General features: G+C 33.4%; 1 protein-coding gene and 1 long non-coding RNA gene across 3 annotated transcripts; both read right to left on the bottom strand.

Moving 5' to 3' along the window:
• On the bottom strand, positions 655-8,321 carry LOC18595818 (pleiotropic drug resistance protein 1). Of its 2 annotated transcripts, XM_007023930.2 has the most exons (24): positions 7,811-8,139; positions 7,523-7,643; positions 7,317-7,405; positions 7,098-7,182; positions 6,844-7,003; positions 6,547-6,623; positions 6,176-6,229; positions 5,968-6,058; positions 5,574-5,875; positions 5,012-5,293; positions 4,612-4,928; positions 4,358-4,518; positions 4,144-4,247; positions 3,720-3,876; positions 3,543-3,644; positions 3,328-3,449; positions 2,898-3,230; positions 2,512-2,802; positions 2,336-2,419; positions 2,092-2,225; positions 1,749-1,976; positions 1,484-1,655; positions 1,137-1,391; positions 803-1,066 (listed from the first exon to the last, which is right to left on the bottom strand). In XM_007023930.2, exons 1-24 carry the CDS (start codon positions 8,137-8,139, stop codon positions 809-811), a joined length of 4,308 nt encoding a protein of 1,435 aa, XP_007023992.2. In that variant the 3' UTR covers positions 803-808. The 2 variants fall into 2 exon arrangements, with proteins under 2 accessions (XP_017979262.1, XP_007023992.2); XM_018123773.1 differs by having other exon boundaries at positions 655-1,066; positions 7,317-7,643; positions 7,811-8,321.
• Positions 16,822-18,134, bottom strand: LOC108662567. The gene is made up of 3 exons (XR_001928452.1): positions 18,097-18,134; positions 17,340-17,421; positions 16,822-16,978 (listed from the first exon to the last, which is right to left on the bottom strand). It is a non-coding gene; the product is annotated as an uncharacterized LOC108662567 (long non-coding RNA).

Raw genomic sequence — 18,653 nt, 5'->3', positions numbered from 1 at the left:
AAAAAATAATATTAAATTATAATTGATAAATATTAAATGAATCTATCTTCTAAGTATTAAAAGTTAGAAATTATTATTTTTAAGTTTTTTTATTAATATAAATAAAAGTAAAAAAACAAAAAAAACCATTCAAATGTCAAAAACAACTTACTTTTGAAATAAGGTGTAAAAAAAATTAATTCAATAGAAAACGAAAGGTCAAAAAAATAAAAAAGGAGTTCTAATTGAATGAAACTTGTCATTCAATTGAAGACTCAATTGAAACAAATTGAAAGAAATTAAAGCATCCTACTTATTTATTGAAATTTAAACATTAATGTATAAAAGATATTTATATATTATTTATTCAGGTTCATGGAGAATAAGAGAATATAGATAAAAAATAATATTAAATTATAACTGATAAATATTAAATGAATCTATCTTCTAAGCATTAAAAGTTAGAAATTATTGTTTTTAAGTTTTTTTATTAAAATAAATAAAAGTAAAAAAAAAAAACTCTTCAAATGTCAAATACAACTTATTTTTGACATAAGGTGTAAAAAAAATTAATTCAATAGAAAACGAAAGGTCAAAAAAATAAAAAAGAGTTCTAATTGAATGATACTTGTCATTCAATTGAAGACTCAATTGAAATAAATTGAAAGAAATTGAAACATCATACTTTTAAATATATTATAGATATATATATAATTCAAGAGTTTATTTGGATATTTAACCAAATTTATTTGAGCTTATTGTCTTACATCTAATAGTAACAATGTCTATAGAAATTAGTGGAACAAACTCGTCTAAGTAAATTGCCTTCCTATCGCTTTTGAAAATTCAACAATTTGATGAGAAGTGCAAACAAAAACGCAAAAAACAGTGTCCATCCAACAATCACAACAGCCACCACTCCTATAAAATCATGCCTGAAACCAAAATAACTTTTCAAGAATTCATCTGTAGTTTCTCCACTGTCTAGAACATCCTTCACGTCTCCGTACTGTGATACAACCAATCCGTACAAGGTCCAAGCCAGTGGACAAATCCAATAGTTCCACCTCCACCACATTGGAATTTCCTGCATTAATTGATTCATCATAGGCGGAAATACAACTTGCAAACAAGAACCATGGATGCCAAAAGCTTACCATGCGTGGGACTAAGAATCCTGTGAAGAGATTCCAAACCGCATAAAATGCAGTAGAAACGACTGAGGCAATGTGGTAGTTTGGTGTCATACCCACAGACATCATGCCAAAGAAGGTGAAGTACAGTAATGTGAAATACATGAAGAATATATACCATAAGAATTTAGCAGCAGTCCATTCAAATGCCATCATTGAATAAACAATGATGCCATAAGTAAGTGCTTGCACAAAAACATATGGGAGCTCAACGAGAACCTGGGTAAGAAAATGGTAAATTTTTTTAAGTGCAATGCTCAAACGTAGTGGAAAACAGATGGTTTTTTAAAGTGCACAACATGCTTTTTTACCTGTGCAAAAGCATAGGCCATAGGTGAATACATTCCAGCAGCTTTTTCTCTGTAGAAGACAGTTCGCTCAATGCTCGCTACTGGCTGTATACTGGAAGCATTTTGGATCCCAACAAAGAGAATAGCAGCATACATAGAACCCGCAGAATTAAAGAGGTCTTGCTGCCTTGCGCTGTGGTTTTAAAATGTAGCAATTAGATTGAAGTCCAGAAAGAAATTTAAAGTTCTAACACTTTTTTGCCTTTAGTTTTCCATAGTTATTTACCTCTTCGAGCCAAGGTTCCAGAACATTGTCCCAAATATTAAGGCTATGACGGTCGTGAAGAAAAATCTTACAGCAGTATATGATGTATTTCGCCAGTATGACCAACGTTGTTTGCACAAGCAAATCAAGACTTGGGTGAAAAATGATTGCGAGTACTGAGTAGGAAATTGAAGTTCCTTTGAACCAGGAGAAGGCATGTTCAATTGTTCAATAAGTGCTTTATTTCTCCTGAAATATCAGCCATGATATGGTAAAAAGTTGCTGAAACAGGTTTAAGCTACTGGTTGATGCCTGAAATCATATTATAGTAAGCTCAGATGCTCTGGTTTATCATTACACTTACCTGTGCAGCTCCGAATTTTTGTACAAATCAGCAAAATCGACCCCCAAAGCCATCTCATGCGCTGGAGTGGAAAGTTCTAACATCCAAGTTGCTGGGTTATAGCCATCTTTTATTTTGCTGACTCCCTCAATTCCCTTGGTGATCGAACAAGAAAGAATTTCTTTAGCAAGTACTAAGCATGAATGATGATTTTAAAGTTTTACATTTACATTGATGATTAATAACAATCGGCACTAAAAGGTACCTCAAAGTACTTTATTAAGTCACAGGAATTGTTACCCAATGGCCCTACATATATCTCTTGTCCTCCTTGCTTCAATAACAATAGCTGCAATGCCATCCATATCGGTTACAATCATGCTTGGTTATATTTGGATACGGCTGAAAGCTGACTCTCATCGGTGCTTTTACATTTCTTACCTCATCAAAAGCTTCAAATATATCAATGCCTGGTTGATGGATAGTGCATACGACTGTCCTTCCAGTGTCCACAGTGTTCCTAACTGTTCTCATAACAATTGCAGCAGCTCTTGCATCAAGCCCTGAAGTTGGCTCATCCATAAATATTATTGAGGGGTTCGACACTAGCTCAACTGCAATGGTTAGCCTCTTGCGTTGCTCCGTTGACAAACCACTTACACCTGGCAGCCCAACTAAAGCTTGCCTCAAGGGGGTCAGTTCAATGAGTTCCATGACTTCCTCTACAAACATCTGCAACCAATTGTGCAACCATTTGTTTGTTGCAATTGAATTATATGAAAAAGAGTACAAGGAAATGCTCGTAGACAGTATGCTTTGGAGACTACCTTTCTGGTTTCAGAATTCACTTCAGGAGTTAACCGAAGCCAAGCTGAGTAAAGCAATGACTCATAGACAGTAAGATTAGGAGAATGGATGTCATTTTGCTCACAGTATCCAGATATACGAGCAAAGGTTTCTTGCTTTTTGGGAAACCCAGAAATTTTGATGCTTCCCTCAATGTATCCTCCGGTTTTCCTACCAGCCAGGACATCCATCAAAGTGGTTTTACCAGCTCCACTAACACCCATCAGGGCAGTGAGAACACCAGGCCTCAAAGCACCACTTATACCCCTCAAAAGCACCAATCTATCTTCCATCACACCCTGGGCTTTCATTTCCTGAAATTTTAGTTCAAACTGTTATCGCTCATATTTTTTACTTCAGAAACAAGTTTTCCAACTTTTCATTAATTTCTCAGTTATAATTTAAGTTCACCTGTGGCATGTCAACTGCATATGTAATCTCCTCAAAGGTAATGCAATGCTGTTGATATGGAAGAATCATGCCCTTTTTCCTACCTCGTATTGTATGTGACTCAGCTTCTGACCTCAATAGTTCTGCTCAATTATTTGGTTCATATTTTAAGACATATGCTAGCACATATAAAGATACACTATATTCAATGTCATTATTTATGCATGTTTGATTACCAGAGTTGCTTCTCTGGGCCAGCAACTGGGCATCTCCTCCTCTTCTATCATCATCTTCAATGCTTTGAGCTTCTGATTTTATACCTCGGGATTCATCCAAGGCTGCATAAACATTGTCAGACTATTAATACATATGCTCAGTTTTGTGACTTTGAGTAGACATGTCAAGAAACTCACGGTTGAGATAAGTGAGAGCCAGAGTATAAAAGAAATTGAATACTAATATGAATCCGACCAATGCGCCTACTCCTATCCAGTACCAGTATGCTTCTGTAAACAATCCACGAGCCTTTAAGACTATAAGCCCTAGTGATTCGGTTGTTGTTGGAATAACCTATCAGGAAGTTATTAAGACATTGTATTACTAGATAAGTGGACAAACAAATGTTCAAACGGATAAAAGAAAAGGGAAGCCTAGTGCAAGAGGCTTCAGCATTGCAGGATCTGGGGAGAGTCAAGTGCACACAGCCTGAACCCTGCTTCGCAGATAGACTGTCAGCATGACTTTAGCCCTTGACCTCCAGGTCCCAAGGAGAAACCTCAAGTAATCCACCAAGGCTCACCCTGAAGTGCTTAAATGGTTACTAGTTCAAGAAAATACTTGTTTCCAGCTCTCTCCAAGGAATTCATTAATTGCTATTGCATTCTGTGTGTACATCATAGGTGATATCCAATAACCCCAGATCCACCATTTCTTCACCTCATCTACACGACAAGACAAATAGAATGTATCAATCTTAATGTTCTAAACTTATCTGATGTAGACGTACACTTGTTATCATGTGTGTAAAAGTAAACTTGTTCACTTATCATACCTCGTGACAAGACAAATCCACAATTTGCAAAAAGAACAAGCAGTGAAAATGATGCAAATGTGCTAGTAAAGGTCAAATCCCTTCCCAACGCTGAAATTAGTCGAAATAATGCAGAAGCCATCTGGCTCGTCAGTAGCAGCAGAAGGAGCTGCTTTAAAAACCTGCAGCAAGTTCTAGTGAGAATGAAGTAAAATGAGAAACAAAAAGACAACTTTTGTCAAGTCCTTAGTATAATTTTTGTTTTCTTTTGTTACCTGAAAATATTAGGATCTAAACCCATGACATAATAGGTGACTGCTACCCAGATGCCAACCTCTATAAATGAAATAGGAATCTTCAAAATCCATGTAGGCAGGGCATATGCCCATGCAGGATAGAATAAGTTGTCTCTTTGCTTGAAGAAGACTGGAAGCTTGAAAAGCGTCAGGCCAAGCTCTGCTAATCCATTAAACATGATCATAAATACAGAGAAGAACAGAGCACCCATCCGAACTACTCCATTAACTGCAGTCTTCTTCTGCATCTCAGTCCGTAGAAAGAGGGTTGATCCTATCAGTGCCATCACTACAAGCTACTAGCAGAAATAGAAAACCTAGTCATAATCAAATATGTTTAATTAGGCCTCAAATTTAATACTGCATTGCTGAGTCCTACCTGTACAAGCTTGAAGATGTACACAAATGAGTTTCTCTTCATCAACAGAAGTTCTTTTGAGAAGCAGGCTTTGAGAAGCTCCATCTTCTTAACACCATAAATCTTGGTAGTCAAAAGAGTAGGATTGCTTCGACTCTTATCAAATGGAGTTGCAAGATTAATTTTCAATCTTTTTCCCACATGGAATGATTGGAAGGCCTCTGCAAATTCCTCCACTGTGACAAAGGTGTAGGCTCTGTCATTTTCCATCCAATACTGTCTTTGATCCTTTCTTGATGTAACCTACAACACAGGTTACTATTAAGGTTAAATATATAAAACTCCAAATCCATGAGTGGCTCATCTTAAAGAAGATAATTTTTTCTAAGAAGCATTAATATAGACACAAGATACAGGCAGCAGTACCATATTAATATGGTGATGTGACAACTCTACGAACGAGAATAGCATTAGAAGAGTACTATAAAGGTAGTTGACAAACATAATAGCTAATGAAGTTTCCAATGAAATATTTCATTGATGATTCCTAATGATAGGATTGACAGACAAAAGCTACTCTTACTTCTTGCAAGAAGTCAGCAGCGCCCTTTCTTGCAGGACATTTGAAGCCCATGGATTCAAAAAACTCAAGCACATGTTCACGGGGACCCTGGTACACAATCTGGCCATCAGACAGGAGAATGATATCATCAAAGAGCTCGTAAGTCTCTGGGGCTGGCTGGAGGAGAGAAATGAAGGCAGTTCCATTCAGAATGTGTATAAATTGCCTCAGCGATTTCACAATTTGATATGTTGTTGAACTGTCCAGACCAGTGGATATCTCATCCATGAGCAGCAGCTTTGCTGGTCCAGCCAGCATTTCTCCTGCAACCCAATCGACAGGGAACGGGCACTTTACTAAGCTGAACTGCCAATAGTCATTCTTTAATATTATGAGAAATTTTGAGAATGATTACCGGTTGTTACTCGTTTCCTTTGTCCTCCAGAGATGCCCCTAAACATTTCATCCCCAACCAGAGTATCTGCACAATTATCTAATCCCAAAACCTGAAAGCGCGAAAATTGGGAATTAGGTATGAGGCCATGAGGAATTCTTTTTTCTCTTTCCTTTCTCTAGATTGATGAGGTCCTTTGATGACAATGGAGTGATCTGTATCATAATACCTTTATAATGTAATCCGTGATCACACTTGTCTCTTGACCCTCTATGGAGGCTGCCTGGAATATTAAAATTTAGTTAGAATTAATAAATAGAGAATAAGCCACCCCAATTCAAGGCCTTGATTTCAGTTATACAACATTAGAAAGTTGCAAGTGTTCAAACTCAAACCCAGATAACAGATTTTTTTAATTAATTTTAAAACCCAAAATTTTCCATCACCTGTTCATGTAAATCCCAAATGCTAAAAATCCAAAGTTAGGTTACCTGAGCATTCAGTTCAATGGTAACACTAGTTATCTGCCTTCAACTTCTTGTCCTAAAACAACCAAGCTAAATAGTACCAATCTTCATATTTCTTGCATAAATTTCTTACCTTCATGAAGATATCGATATCAGGATCAGGTTTAATATTTGCAGCTTTCTCCCTTCTTGCCAATTCTGCTAGCATCTCTGCAGTCACCAGCATATTGATCATTTGCATTTTGCAAGAAAAAGTCATTCACACATGCATATATGTGCACATGGGCATCCACATAAAATATGAAAAAAAAAATCAGTTAGAATGAGTAACATCATCCAAACAGTTAGTCTTGGTTTTATGTCTTAACAAATATCAGATTGAAATTTATAAATCAACCAAAAAAAAAAGTTGGCCATATTTTCAACTAACCATAACGTGGTCCGACCCCCTGGCATCTTGCAGAGAAGGCCAAGGTTTCTCTTACTGTCAATTCTGGTATATGGACATCATATTGACCGATATAAGCAGCAGTTCTCTGTGCCACAAACTCGTTCATTTCATGGCCATTGTATGTCACCCTTCCTGAAAACTGTAAGAGATATTGCAGTGTCTCTTAGGTGTGCAACAAGTGAGTGTGGTAGAATATATAGCTCGAATCTGCAAACAGAGTTTAGAATTTCAACCTTTAGATCACGGCCAAGCTTCCCTGCCAATGCTAACAAGAGAGTGGTCTTTCCAGAATTTGGAGGCCCCAAAAGCAATGTCATTCTGCATATTTATGAACACTTAGACATAGAAGTTCAGAGAAAATCCGAATCTTTGGATCAAAATCCAAAATTCCAACTAGCTAATCTTTTTACAGAAATTAAGAGCCTGATTCATGAATGGCGTGGCTTTCTCACCTGCTAGGCCTAATGATTCCACTTACATCGCGAAGAATAGACAAAGTTTTCTTTCTACTAGAAAGCAAATGCAGGTGTTGCAATATGCTCTTCAAAACCAAAGAAAACAAGTTAAAGTTTTCGGGAAAAGAAACAAGAATATCAAGATTGGTACGAAAGTGCCTAAAGAAAATACAAGATAGTAATCCATGTATTTTGGTAGTTACCTCTAGTTTATTGATAAAAAAATTGAAAAATGAAGGCAAGGCCCTGCTTCCTATATATGCTTCTCCCTCAACTCTCAGATGCTCAAATCTGACTTCAAGCGTGGGAATTTCAATGCCAACCCTGTCAAATATTCAAGAAACAGGAAAACATGGGATTTGAATAACCAAAGAAAATGAAAAAAAAAATCAAGACTTCTTTTTTAATAAAAAAAAAATCTAGAGCAGCTCTATGCTTCAACTCTTGCCCCAATGCCAAGGAAACTGCACAAGGAAGACTTATGTTCTTGCCTGTCAAGGCGCTGTCTGAGCCTCAACAAGAAACTTTCATTGTCCTCTTCAGTATCTTTGATCAACCTGTCTATCAAACTCTTCCTTTCTCTATACCCAAGCTTAGGTATATCAACTTCGCTCGTCTCACCATTTGATGTGGTCAGAAGACCTTTCCTTACACGAGAAAATGTTGGAAGTCTTTCAATGGCTGCCCATTTCAGTGCTTCTTCATCATCTTCTTCCCGGAAAGATCTTGAGAAGACATTGACACCTGCGTCCCTCCATTTGGAAGGACTGTTTCCTCGTAAACTATTACTACGTACTTGATAAAGATCATTTCCCTCCATTGCCAATGACTACTATAGAAACTAGTATAAAATGTAACCAGCAAAATTAAATTCTACCAACTTTAGAAGTAACATAAATATTCAAAAACTCCAAATTTTGGAGCCCAAAGGAAAACAAATGGCTCTTTCTATGTATGTTGATCACTTCCCTACCCCCTCTTCCTCGTGAAAGATAAGCAAGAAATGCACTATATATTAAAATGCAAAACTATGGTGTAAAGTTGTCCGTTTATTTATTTATTCATTATATAAAGAAATTTTAATTGTTCAAATTTAAGATCTTTACCTAAAATTTTGTCTTATGTAATTGTATGATTTGATATAAAGTCAATTGGTTCCTTTGACTGGTTATAAGAAATAAATGAAAACCAGTCAATGGCATGTAAATGTGTATAATTTTGTTTTATAAGTTACGAGCGTAATCAATGTAACGTGAAGTTCAATTCATTGACTAAACTTGAAACTTGATGTTCAAAGTTTAACTTAAACATGATAGAATTATTTTTCATAGTTGAAGTAAAAGAAAGAACAAAGATATTAATTACTTATTACATATTCATCATGCTTCAAGTATATAGTACTTTTTCTTCTTTAGTGAAAAAGAATATCAAAAAATTCCAAGCTGGCAAACAAAAAACAAGCTAGAAATTTAGAAATATGATTAAGTCACAAGCTGAGTAAGGCTCAACATACGAATTTTGCTCCCCTTCACCCCATATATACTAAAAAAAAAAGGAGTTGCGAGCTAGTTGATCGATTATTAAAATTAATTAAAAACATTCTCAAACCGGACTAAATTTGCTACAGGAACTTGACGATGAACAAAGCTAAGTCTAAGAATTTAAATCCTGAACCGGAATACCCTCCATCCCTATGGCCCCTAAGATGGGTTTACCTAATCTTATTAAATCAAAGCATCTTTCCCCACACATGCATTTAAGCTACACATGTTGAAAATCAATTAGTTAAATGGTTTCCGTAACATCTACCAAATTAATCCTTTATTCATTTTATTTATCTCAATGTATGAAGATAATAATATTAATGTTGAGTATTTTATGAATGTCTGAATGGAAAAAATATATTCACACCTTTTTACGCATAAAATCTATGTTTTGAATTTGTTATGATGAGTCATGAGTTCTTGACTAAAGAAATCACTACTCAAAAGATTTTATTTCAAAATTACTTCATTTCGCAAGAATAAATTGTGTTTCCTTACAAATTCTCGATGTGAGATTTAAAAACATTACACTTTCAAGATAATATAGAAAATAAGTTTAATAAGTTTTTTATTTTAATATTAATATGTAATTTCAAAATTTTAAAAAAAATTTTGGTCAATGCATTTTGTTGGTATATAAGAGGGTACTAATAGTGTTAGTAGGCAATTAGTTAAAAGTTTTTTCATTGTCTTGCAAGTGAAATTTAAAAGGATTTATTGATAAGATCAGATTTGCTGTCATAGTAAAGGCAAAAATAACTTTTTCCTTTTGACCTGACTATGGGAGAAATTAATGATAATAAATTAGATTTATGAGAGTCTGCGCTTGATATACTTTTTCGCTTGCAATTCTCCCTAACTCTATTAGCTGAGTAAAGAGTTAATCCTTCTTTAATTATGTGTCCTCCTACCACCACCTCTAAAAAAGAGTTAATATTTATATATAGATGGATTTGAACAGTAGACTTTGGGCTATACAATAAATAGTAATCCTTTCATTGGCTTAACTTTCTATGAAATTTCTTGGTAGCCATACGTCTGCATGTAGCTTCTGGCATGATGATGAAGCATTGCCTGCAAGCTTTAACAAGAAACCTATTCAATGTCGTTGACGAAGAAGCAAGAGGCAAATGAAATTTTGGATTGCAAATGTCAACTCCTGTATTGCGTTTAAATTTTAAGGAAAAACTGAAATTAATCCGATTACCAAACAAGCCAATTTGATTTTCTAGATTGAGAACACGGAAGACTACCCTGACAATTTACTAATAATCACTTAATTTCACTTAATTTCACACTAATCACTTAATTAAGTTAGACAAACTAAAATTACATGATTCTCACAAATCAATAGGTAATTTATTTCAATAACAATTTTTAACTATATTAAATATAATTTTTGTTTAACTTCATGTAAAATTAATTTTTCCTTTACATAATTTAAGCTTGTCTATTTTAATTAGGTAAATAACGATTTGAAAAAAAAAAGATTAGTTACTTGCTTGAGTCAAAAGTTTTCAAGAACATTTTAATCAAATAATCTTCGATCCTGCTTCAAAATTTCCCTGGAGTTTATTCTAGTCTACTTTGTACGGGTAATTTTCTTAACAATTTAAACTTTTTGCATTACTAATATTTATTGTATCAATTTTGTAGAACTTGCTACTCCAATATTAGGGTTCTTAACCTAAATTTGTGTAAATATTAACATGAAACTTAAAATTTTCGCATACTACAACACCAAAAACATGAAACCTTTGTGCCTAGCTTAAATAATGAAAATCTTTTATGTGATAATTCTTCTTTAATTTGTGCTCACTATATTAGATTACTTGATACATTGTATATGTATTCATCGTTTAACATTAAGATAATATTTACATACCCTTAACACTATATAAGACTTTTGCCCCCTCAAACTAAAAGTCTTGGTTTTATCTTCGAATTTTAACAAAACAACTTGATGAAATTAGGACAATCATTTAAAAAAGTTAGGGATTCAAATGTAACAATTCAAAAGCTAAAGACTAAAGCGGAACTGAAATAAAAGGTTAAGGTGCCATAGGTAGAATTTAGCCAAATACAATGTATGTTTTAAATTGTTAGGTTTTATGTCTTGATTGTTAAGTCCATTTAATATCTTTTAAATTGAGGCCTTATATTAGTTCTAGGGTTTGTCAAAAGTTAGCATAAAAGGGTTTTTGGGGCATTCGGTTGTTTTAGTGTCACATTTCATTTTCTAGAGAGATCATGATTAGTACATGAACTTATGTGGATATAGCTCATTAGGTCGAATCAGGCCTTATCAATATGCATGAGCTTGACATGCATTGCATTTATACAAAATACATACATTATAATAGCATCCACACATGTTAAAACATCATCACATCATTATGGAATTTCTCAACATGATGCGTGGAACATTGTGCATCCATTCATCACATTATATCATGAAATGCTCATGGAACTTCTCAACAATGTGTGATTTCTATTTCATTTCATATCAATATTCAGATTGCACATATCATTTGTGGTTTGGCACACATTCCATACTTGTATCTCTTATGGCCCATGCACCATAATATTAACATTTGTCCACACCCATTTCTGGGGCTCAACACAATAGTCACAATGGTAAACAAATTTAAGTATATCAACATTTATTACATAACCAAGTATCATTCAAGTATCAACATTTAAAAAACTCAACTCGACACATTACGGAGTGTAATGACTTAGGAAGACTAGAAAGGAAGGTACTATCATACCTATAAAGTATGAGTTGAGCTACTACTCCACAAAGCACCTAGCCAAGCGAGCTACTGATATGTAAAACAAAAAAAATGGAAAATAACGGATGAGTCACAAAGACTTCGTGAGTGAATATGGGGAAGGGGGCAAGCCAAGGCGAAGAGTTTTGACGATAAACCATACTTTGCAAAAACAGCAGGTTATTTATAAACATCCATATAAATCCTTCCAAGTGTCCAGTAACCTTGTTTCAACATTTTTCTATAAATGCATTTAAAATTTAAGATGCATAAAAGAGACAACAACATTTATAGCTCTATTTGCAAAATATTTGTAAGGAGAAAATGAGAGAGTTCACATTAAGGGTACTTGTACCTTCACCTTGGATAGTGGCACCAATACTTACTTATGTTAGAATGTTAACTTAATGAAGAAGTGACAAAAATATCCAAGAGGGGGGTAAATTGGATTTTAAAAAATTGAAGAATTGAAAACTAAGTGCTATAGTCAACTATGATGGGGTAGTAGTTGACTATCCTCGTGATTCTTTTGACAAATATCAGTTAAAATTCTACCATGCAAGTATACGTATCGAATAGACAGTATATAAGCAAGCAGAGTATCGATTCCATAGAGAATTGATCTAAAGTTTTACTAAGTACTAAAATTAGAACAATTTAATTTTATCCAAACAATCAATACCAAATTACTAAATTAACTAACCAAAAATACTTGATTGAAATTTAAACTAAGAAAAATCAAAGTAATGATAACTTGAGTAAATATCAAATCAAACAAGCCTAGGATTACAATATCTCTCACATTTCATCTAAATCTTACCTCTCTTCCTTAATTTATTTCAATGGGTTGAATTGCTAGCCTAAAGTACTAAATTATTTATAAGAGTCTCCCAACTCATCTTATAAAAATATCTATTTTAACTATATCCTTATGTGAATTGACATTAAAATAGATTCATTAAGTTCAGTCTCTAATCTGGCTATGTATGGCCTATAGGTATATCCCTATCTTATACGCAAATCAATTAATATGATCTTATATTATCCCAATTTTAGTCTACACAACTCCCTTTCCCAAGTTTGTTTAGGTTTCTAAATCAATTTAAGTGGTGGCCAAGCAATTGAAAGTATTAAAAACAAATTAGAATAAACAATTCAATTCCATTAAGAAAAAGTAAGAATGAGATTAAAAATTCATATTACATGTGAGTTCAATTGCAATGAGATTAAAAATTCATATTACATGTGAGTTCAATTGCAATCATAGAAAAAGAAAATTAGCTACTCATAACTGCAAAGACAAATAACATTATATAAAATTCAACCATTGCGAGTAACAAGAAAAGTAAAAGCTAAGGAAGAAAATAAAACAAATATTTGCAGCTTTTCTCTCCAAGTTTCAGCCTCAACTTCTAGCTTCTTGAATCTCCAAGAATTGTCTAACCTGATGTTCTTAAAAATATCCTATTTGTACTAATAACTTAACCTATAGTTCCCTAAGATGACCTATGATTTAATTGGGCTTAAAAGTGTAATGAGAGGCCCAATCATCAATTATCAGTCTTTAAAACTTGCAATTCCTGTCATAGTACATACAGGCATTTTCTGATGAGATTTTCTTTATCTTCAAGGCAGAACTAGGTAAAGTGATCCCATGAAAGTTATAGCTCTGTCTCTTAGCTTTCCAATGGTTTAAGTATCACATCCTTTGGAGTTCTGTAATGTGAGTTATAGCCAAAATACTAAAGTATATGCAAGCAAACTTTTGAGTTTTTCAACACATTACTTTTCAAAATTAAGCCCAATTCTTTTAGTTCCTACAAAAAATATACAAACTAATAAATAATAACCAAATTAAAAGAACTAACATAAAATTAAAATAACTCACTTAAAAATAAACTAATTATAAAAAAACTAAAAATAACTAAATTATAATTGAAAATTAAGGACTTAGCTAATATTTAATAACAAAATTGGACTAAAATAATTCTATAAAATAGAATTATCACACCCCTAAAATTAAGGTTTTGCTAGTGGTCGAGCAAAAGAAAATCATAAAAAAACTGAAAATAAAAGTTCTTGAACGGGAGATAGAAGTACCGAATCTTGATTTCCCAATTTTTCCCTCGAAAATTAATTCAAATTCTAACTTCAAGTAATATATAGCTAATCCTTAAAGTCATGCATCAATTCAAGTGAAAACTTATTTTTCGAATGGACTTCCTGTGTGTGTGTGAATAATCTCTTACGAAGAATATCATGTAATTCGAATTAGTTTATGCCAAATCTAAGCATAGATTAGTACTAGGACCCCATAAGTTTGCTTTTTATCCCCCTCTCTACTAATGTAGATTAACACTTATTCAAGGATCAATAGGTCTTCATCAAGCGTGTAATGTAAGGCTAGGGTTTAGGTATGACAAAAGAAATATTTAGATTCAAATTCACCTTAAGCACTTAATCAATTTAGGACCTATAAAGAGCTAAAAAAAAAAAACCAAATCTTACAGCACCCCCAAACTTGAAGTTTACCTTTCTTTGTACAACACATTTATATCTTTTTTTTGTTTTATGCTTTTTTTTTGAATACCTAAACTTATTTTTGACAATTATAAACAAGGGGTAATTTTCCTTAACAACCATCATATTTTTTTTAACTTTTCTCCCTCAATTTATCCTTATGCTTAAATCATTCGCTGGAAAGATCAAAATACTTAAAGGGTTAAAGGTTCAAATTGTTGGATTTAAATAGACAGGTCAAGGCCAATACTATTGTGTAATTACAAAGAAAAGGTAAAGTAGGCTAAAAAAGGATGACTAAGGATAAATATAACAAGGTAAGCTCAAAAAGGCTCAAACGATCCAAAGATGGCCTAAATCACTTCCTATCCTCAGTGTTATCTAAGATTTTGCCTCAAGAGAAAATCAAACAAATTCTAGAATTCTCGACTTTACTATACATTTTCATCAACATAAACTTTCTCTAAATCACATAAAATTCTAAGCAAAGGAGTATAGTGCTCGAATTATTGGAAGTCACATTCTAAAATAAAGCTAACACAAGAATATCATATAAAATTAAATCATAACTATATGCTTCCCAAAAGCTAAGAATCAAAAGATAATTAAAATATCATCCTAGGATTGGGACAATCATGAGTGAGGTGCAACTATCTCAAAATTTTTTTTGAACACAAATAAAACATGCAAAACATAAATAAAACATGCAAAACATAACTTAAAATAAAACTAACTAAACCTAACATAACGAAAAGAATAACATCCGAAATTCTAAAATATTGTAACGACCTTCTCCCCAATCATTACCGACGTCTGAGACTTGCGAGTGAACTCGCCAAATCTCAAACAAGCCTTAGTTGAGATTCCTTTTACTTAGTTCGGATATTTTTATCCGTATATGAGTCAACTTGTAATAATACTACAATTACTTAAATCAAATAAAAGGTTGTCATTAAGACATAGTGACTAAATAACCATAGTCCAATTCTAGTAAATTTTAAGACAAATTTAAACACACTTAATATTCTTTACACAAAATTAAGGTTTTAGCGATACATCATTGATAAACTAATAATTTTTACAAGTCTAACTGTTTTACACAACATGACCCCTATGCAGCGAAGCGACTCGGAGTGGAAGTCTAAGAGATGCCATTACCTACGTCGCAGTGAATCAAAATAATTCTAGGGCAATACACTTGTACAAATAAGATATAAAATTTGCACTTCACCAAGGTGTCACAATAGTATTTAAATATATACTTTCCCGCTTCTCCTTTATTTAATAAAGGCATGCGAGCCCCAATCACTCAATTTTTCTAAAAAATTCTTCCTTTCTTTTTCTTCCCCACTTAGACTAGTCATATAGTCCTCCTTCATGACTAATTGCAACCATAGATAAAATATTAATATTTTAATATTATTTTATTAATAAAATATTATTTTATTCTAAAATATTCTTTTCATCAATTACCACTCTTTGGTACTTAAATTTACATTAATTGACCCTTCGTCTTATTGATAAGGTCTTATTAACTTCTACACGAGGGTACGGGGTGTTATAGTCTCCCCCACTTAAAAACAAATTCGTTCTCAAATTTAAATAGAGTGGGTTGGTAAAGCATACCTTATTCTTGAAAGAGGTGTGGGTATTCCTTCTTTATTTCCTCTTTGGGTTCCCAGGTTACCTCTTCCACTAACCGGTTTTGTCACAAGATCTTTACTGAGGTAACTTCTTTTGTCTCGACCCGGTACTCCCCTCGAGCTTGTGACAACCGCTGTAGTGTCCCGATAGACATTCATTACTCGAAATGCCAATTGGAACCCTGCAAGGCTTTAATATCAGTTTCTCATTTCTCCTATGAGTAACTGTTGCCAAATATCAAGTTCTAAAAGATTTTAAGCTATTTTCAACTTAAAACAATAAAAAAATGATTTTTGTCTCACAAGAGCATTTTGATCATTTTTTCTTGAAAATTTTGAAACCAACTAAAAATGTAGTATGCGAGTATGAAACACATAATTCATAATCAAAAATAAGTTTAAACGTCTAAAATCTTCATTTAAAATGAAATTATGACTATTTAGATATAATAAAAAATATTGAATAAAATATTCTATTTTCTTAGAAAACAATTTTTATAAAGTTATCTGTAAGAAATTTTTTTAGTGTAAAAGCAAAATAAATTCATACATACTGTAATACAAATAGTCAAGGTATGTAATTTAATTTACAATGACACATGGGCCCCAAAAGGACAAAAGTGAACGAAGGTTGTGAACATACGATTTTTAAGGAAGTAAAGCCAACTGTATCCTTTGACGATATCAGCTATCTACAGGCTATTCTGAGCCTGAAATGGGTGGAAAGAGGGTGGTGAGATTATATAATCCCAGTGAGTAAACAAACACCATCCAAAATATCTAAAGTCGAGTAAATAGAGACGATTAAAATATTCCATCTCAATATGTAATTCATAACATAAATATTCATTTCATTTAAATAATCAACATGGCTTATGAGTATCTTAAAAGCTTGGCTCCTGCCAAAATCATTCTCGAGAATACCTTGGCTGAGGCATCAAACCGAGTTCGCCAAGGCTGTTAAAAATTTTGTATACACGCAAACATATTTTTAGTTTGAAAAACCCAGCCGTTCCTTGGCGTTTCGGAGTTCATCATCACGAGGTGGTTCGGCATGATGTGAACTCTAACCATACCTCAGGAGATACCTTACGCGCCTCTTTGACCGAGGTACCTGTATAACCAAATTTCGTGCCCATCTAATAGGCTGGTCCACAGAACCCGCCCACTGCAACAAGCTAAACCCACCACACAATAAAAATTCAAGAGCATGACATGGCAATTTTATCATTATCCAGCCCATCAAGGCAAACAACAGTTTATACATTTTCAACTCAAATACCAATTCAGCCATTCATGCCAATATTGCCATAAGCCAATCAATTAGAACCATAAATTCATAATACATCAAATGGTCTCCAATTACTCTATTTTCAAAGCCATCATTCAATTTCAAGATAATTTTTAAAATCATTTCATTTAAACACATTTTGTTTATAAGCCTAAAAATTAACCATTTAAACTCAATTTCCATAAAATTCACAAAAATCGAATAAAAAGACCACTTTAGATAATTAAAATGATGATAAGATTACTCACTGTTTTGGGAGTCTAATTTTTAGAGTACTCCGACTATCGATCCTCGGGTACAATTTCTTTGCCCTTATCGGAGGATTATTCACTTAGACATAATGCACAATCAATCGATTTACCACATTGGTGCTAAACCGTTATAAAACTATACGGATGCATGAAATGGAATGTAAATTGTTCGGATTATCGTCTAAACACGGTGTTCTACACAAATTCAAATTGTGTACCTAAATAAAACGGTATTGGTCTAATTCGATCTATCACTCGATTAATTGACCAATATGCCCAATTCAACTCCAATTAACTCCATTTTCTTCTAATTATCCAAACCATCAAACACAAGTCAAACAACATAAAATTTAGCAAAATCATCTTCACATTTTATCTTGGGAATTTCGACCATGGTGGGTGCATCAACGCTATGATTTTTTTCCTACTTGATTTTCTCACCGTAATTCATCATTTCCTAACCAATTCACTTGAAAAAAAAATCAAATCCACCATCCACACTCTACATGGAAAATTCAGCCAATGATGGGTAATGGGAGGAAATGAATTTTTCTTGTTGGCTTTTCATGCTACACATCACTAACTATAAAAAAACACTAAAATACATTGAAATCTAACCAAATCAAGCATAAAAACCTACCTCTAAGTGTTTGGCCAACAAGGGATTCATCATGCAAACTTGATTCTCAACCATGGAAAATGCAAAATAATGCATAGGAAAGGTAGATCACAAGCTAGAATTGAAAAATCTTACCTTTTGTCACTTGATTCTTTGAAATTTTGTGAATTTTCTCTTGAATTTCTTAGCTAGGTTTTTGTTCTTCTTCTTTTCTTCCATTTTCTTCCTTTGGCCGGCCAAGAGAAATGAGTTGGAAGAATTTATGTGCTGATTTTTAAAGTCAAATATAAATGGATGAAAATTTGACACATGTCACCATTCCGTTGGTCTATGTGTCATACTTACCCATTAAGCAATCTCTCTCCACCATATAAATTTCCTCAATTATCCATGATAATATTGGGTAAAATCCATGTGCTACACAAGTGTTGGGTGATGTAAAATTACAATTTTGCCCTTGGGTGGCAAAATGACTATTTTACCTTTATCCTCGAAAAAATGCCAAAATTAAAATTCTTCACTTCTCAAACTCAAATTATACTCCAAATGATCAATCTTAGTCAAAACTTTCATTCGACACTCACATCTTAACCTCGGGTGGCAAAATAACCATTTTGCCCCTTGGTCATGAAAATTTTAATTTGACTCCAAATTGGTCCTCGAACTCCGAATCACCATTTTAAGTCATTCTG

The sequence above is a fragment of the Theobroma cacao genome, chromosome 6 (assembly GCF_000208745.1).
Source record: "Theobroma cacao cultivar B97-61/B2 chromosome 6, Criollo_cocoa_genome_V2, whole genome shotgun sequence".
NCBI lineage: Eukaryota > Viridiplantae > Streptophyta > Magnoliopsida > Malvales > Malvaceae > Theobroma > Theobroma cacao.
Note: the sequence above shows the minus strand (reverse complement) of the source record. Positions and strands in the feature narration are given on the sequence as shown.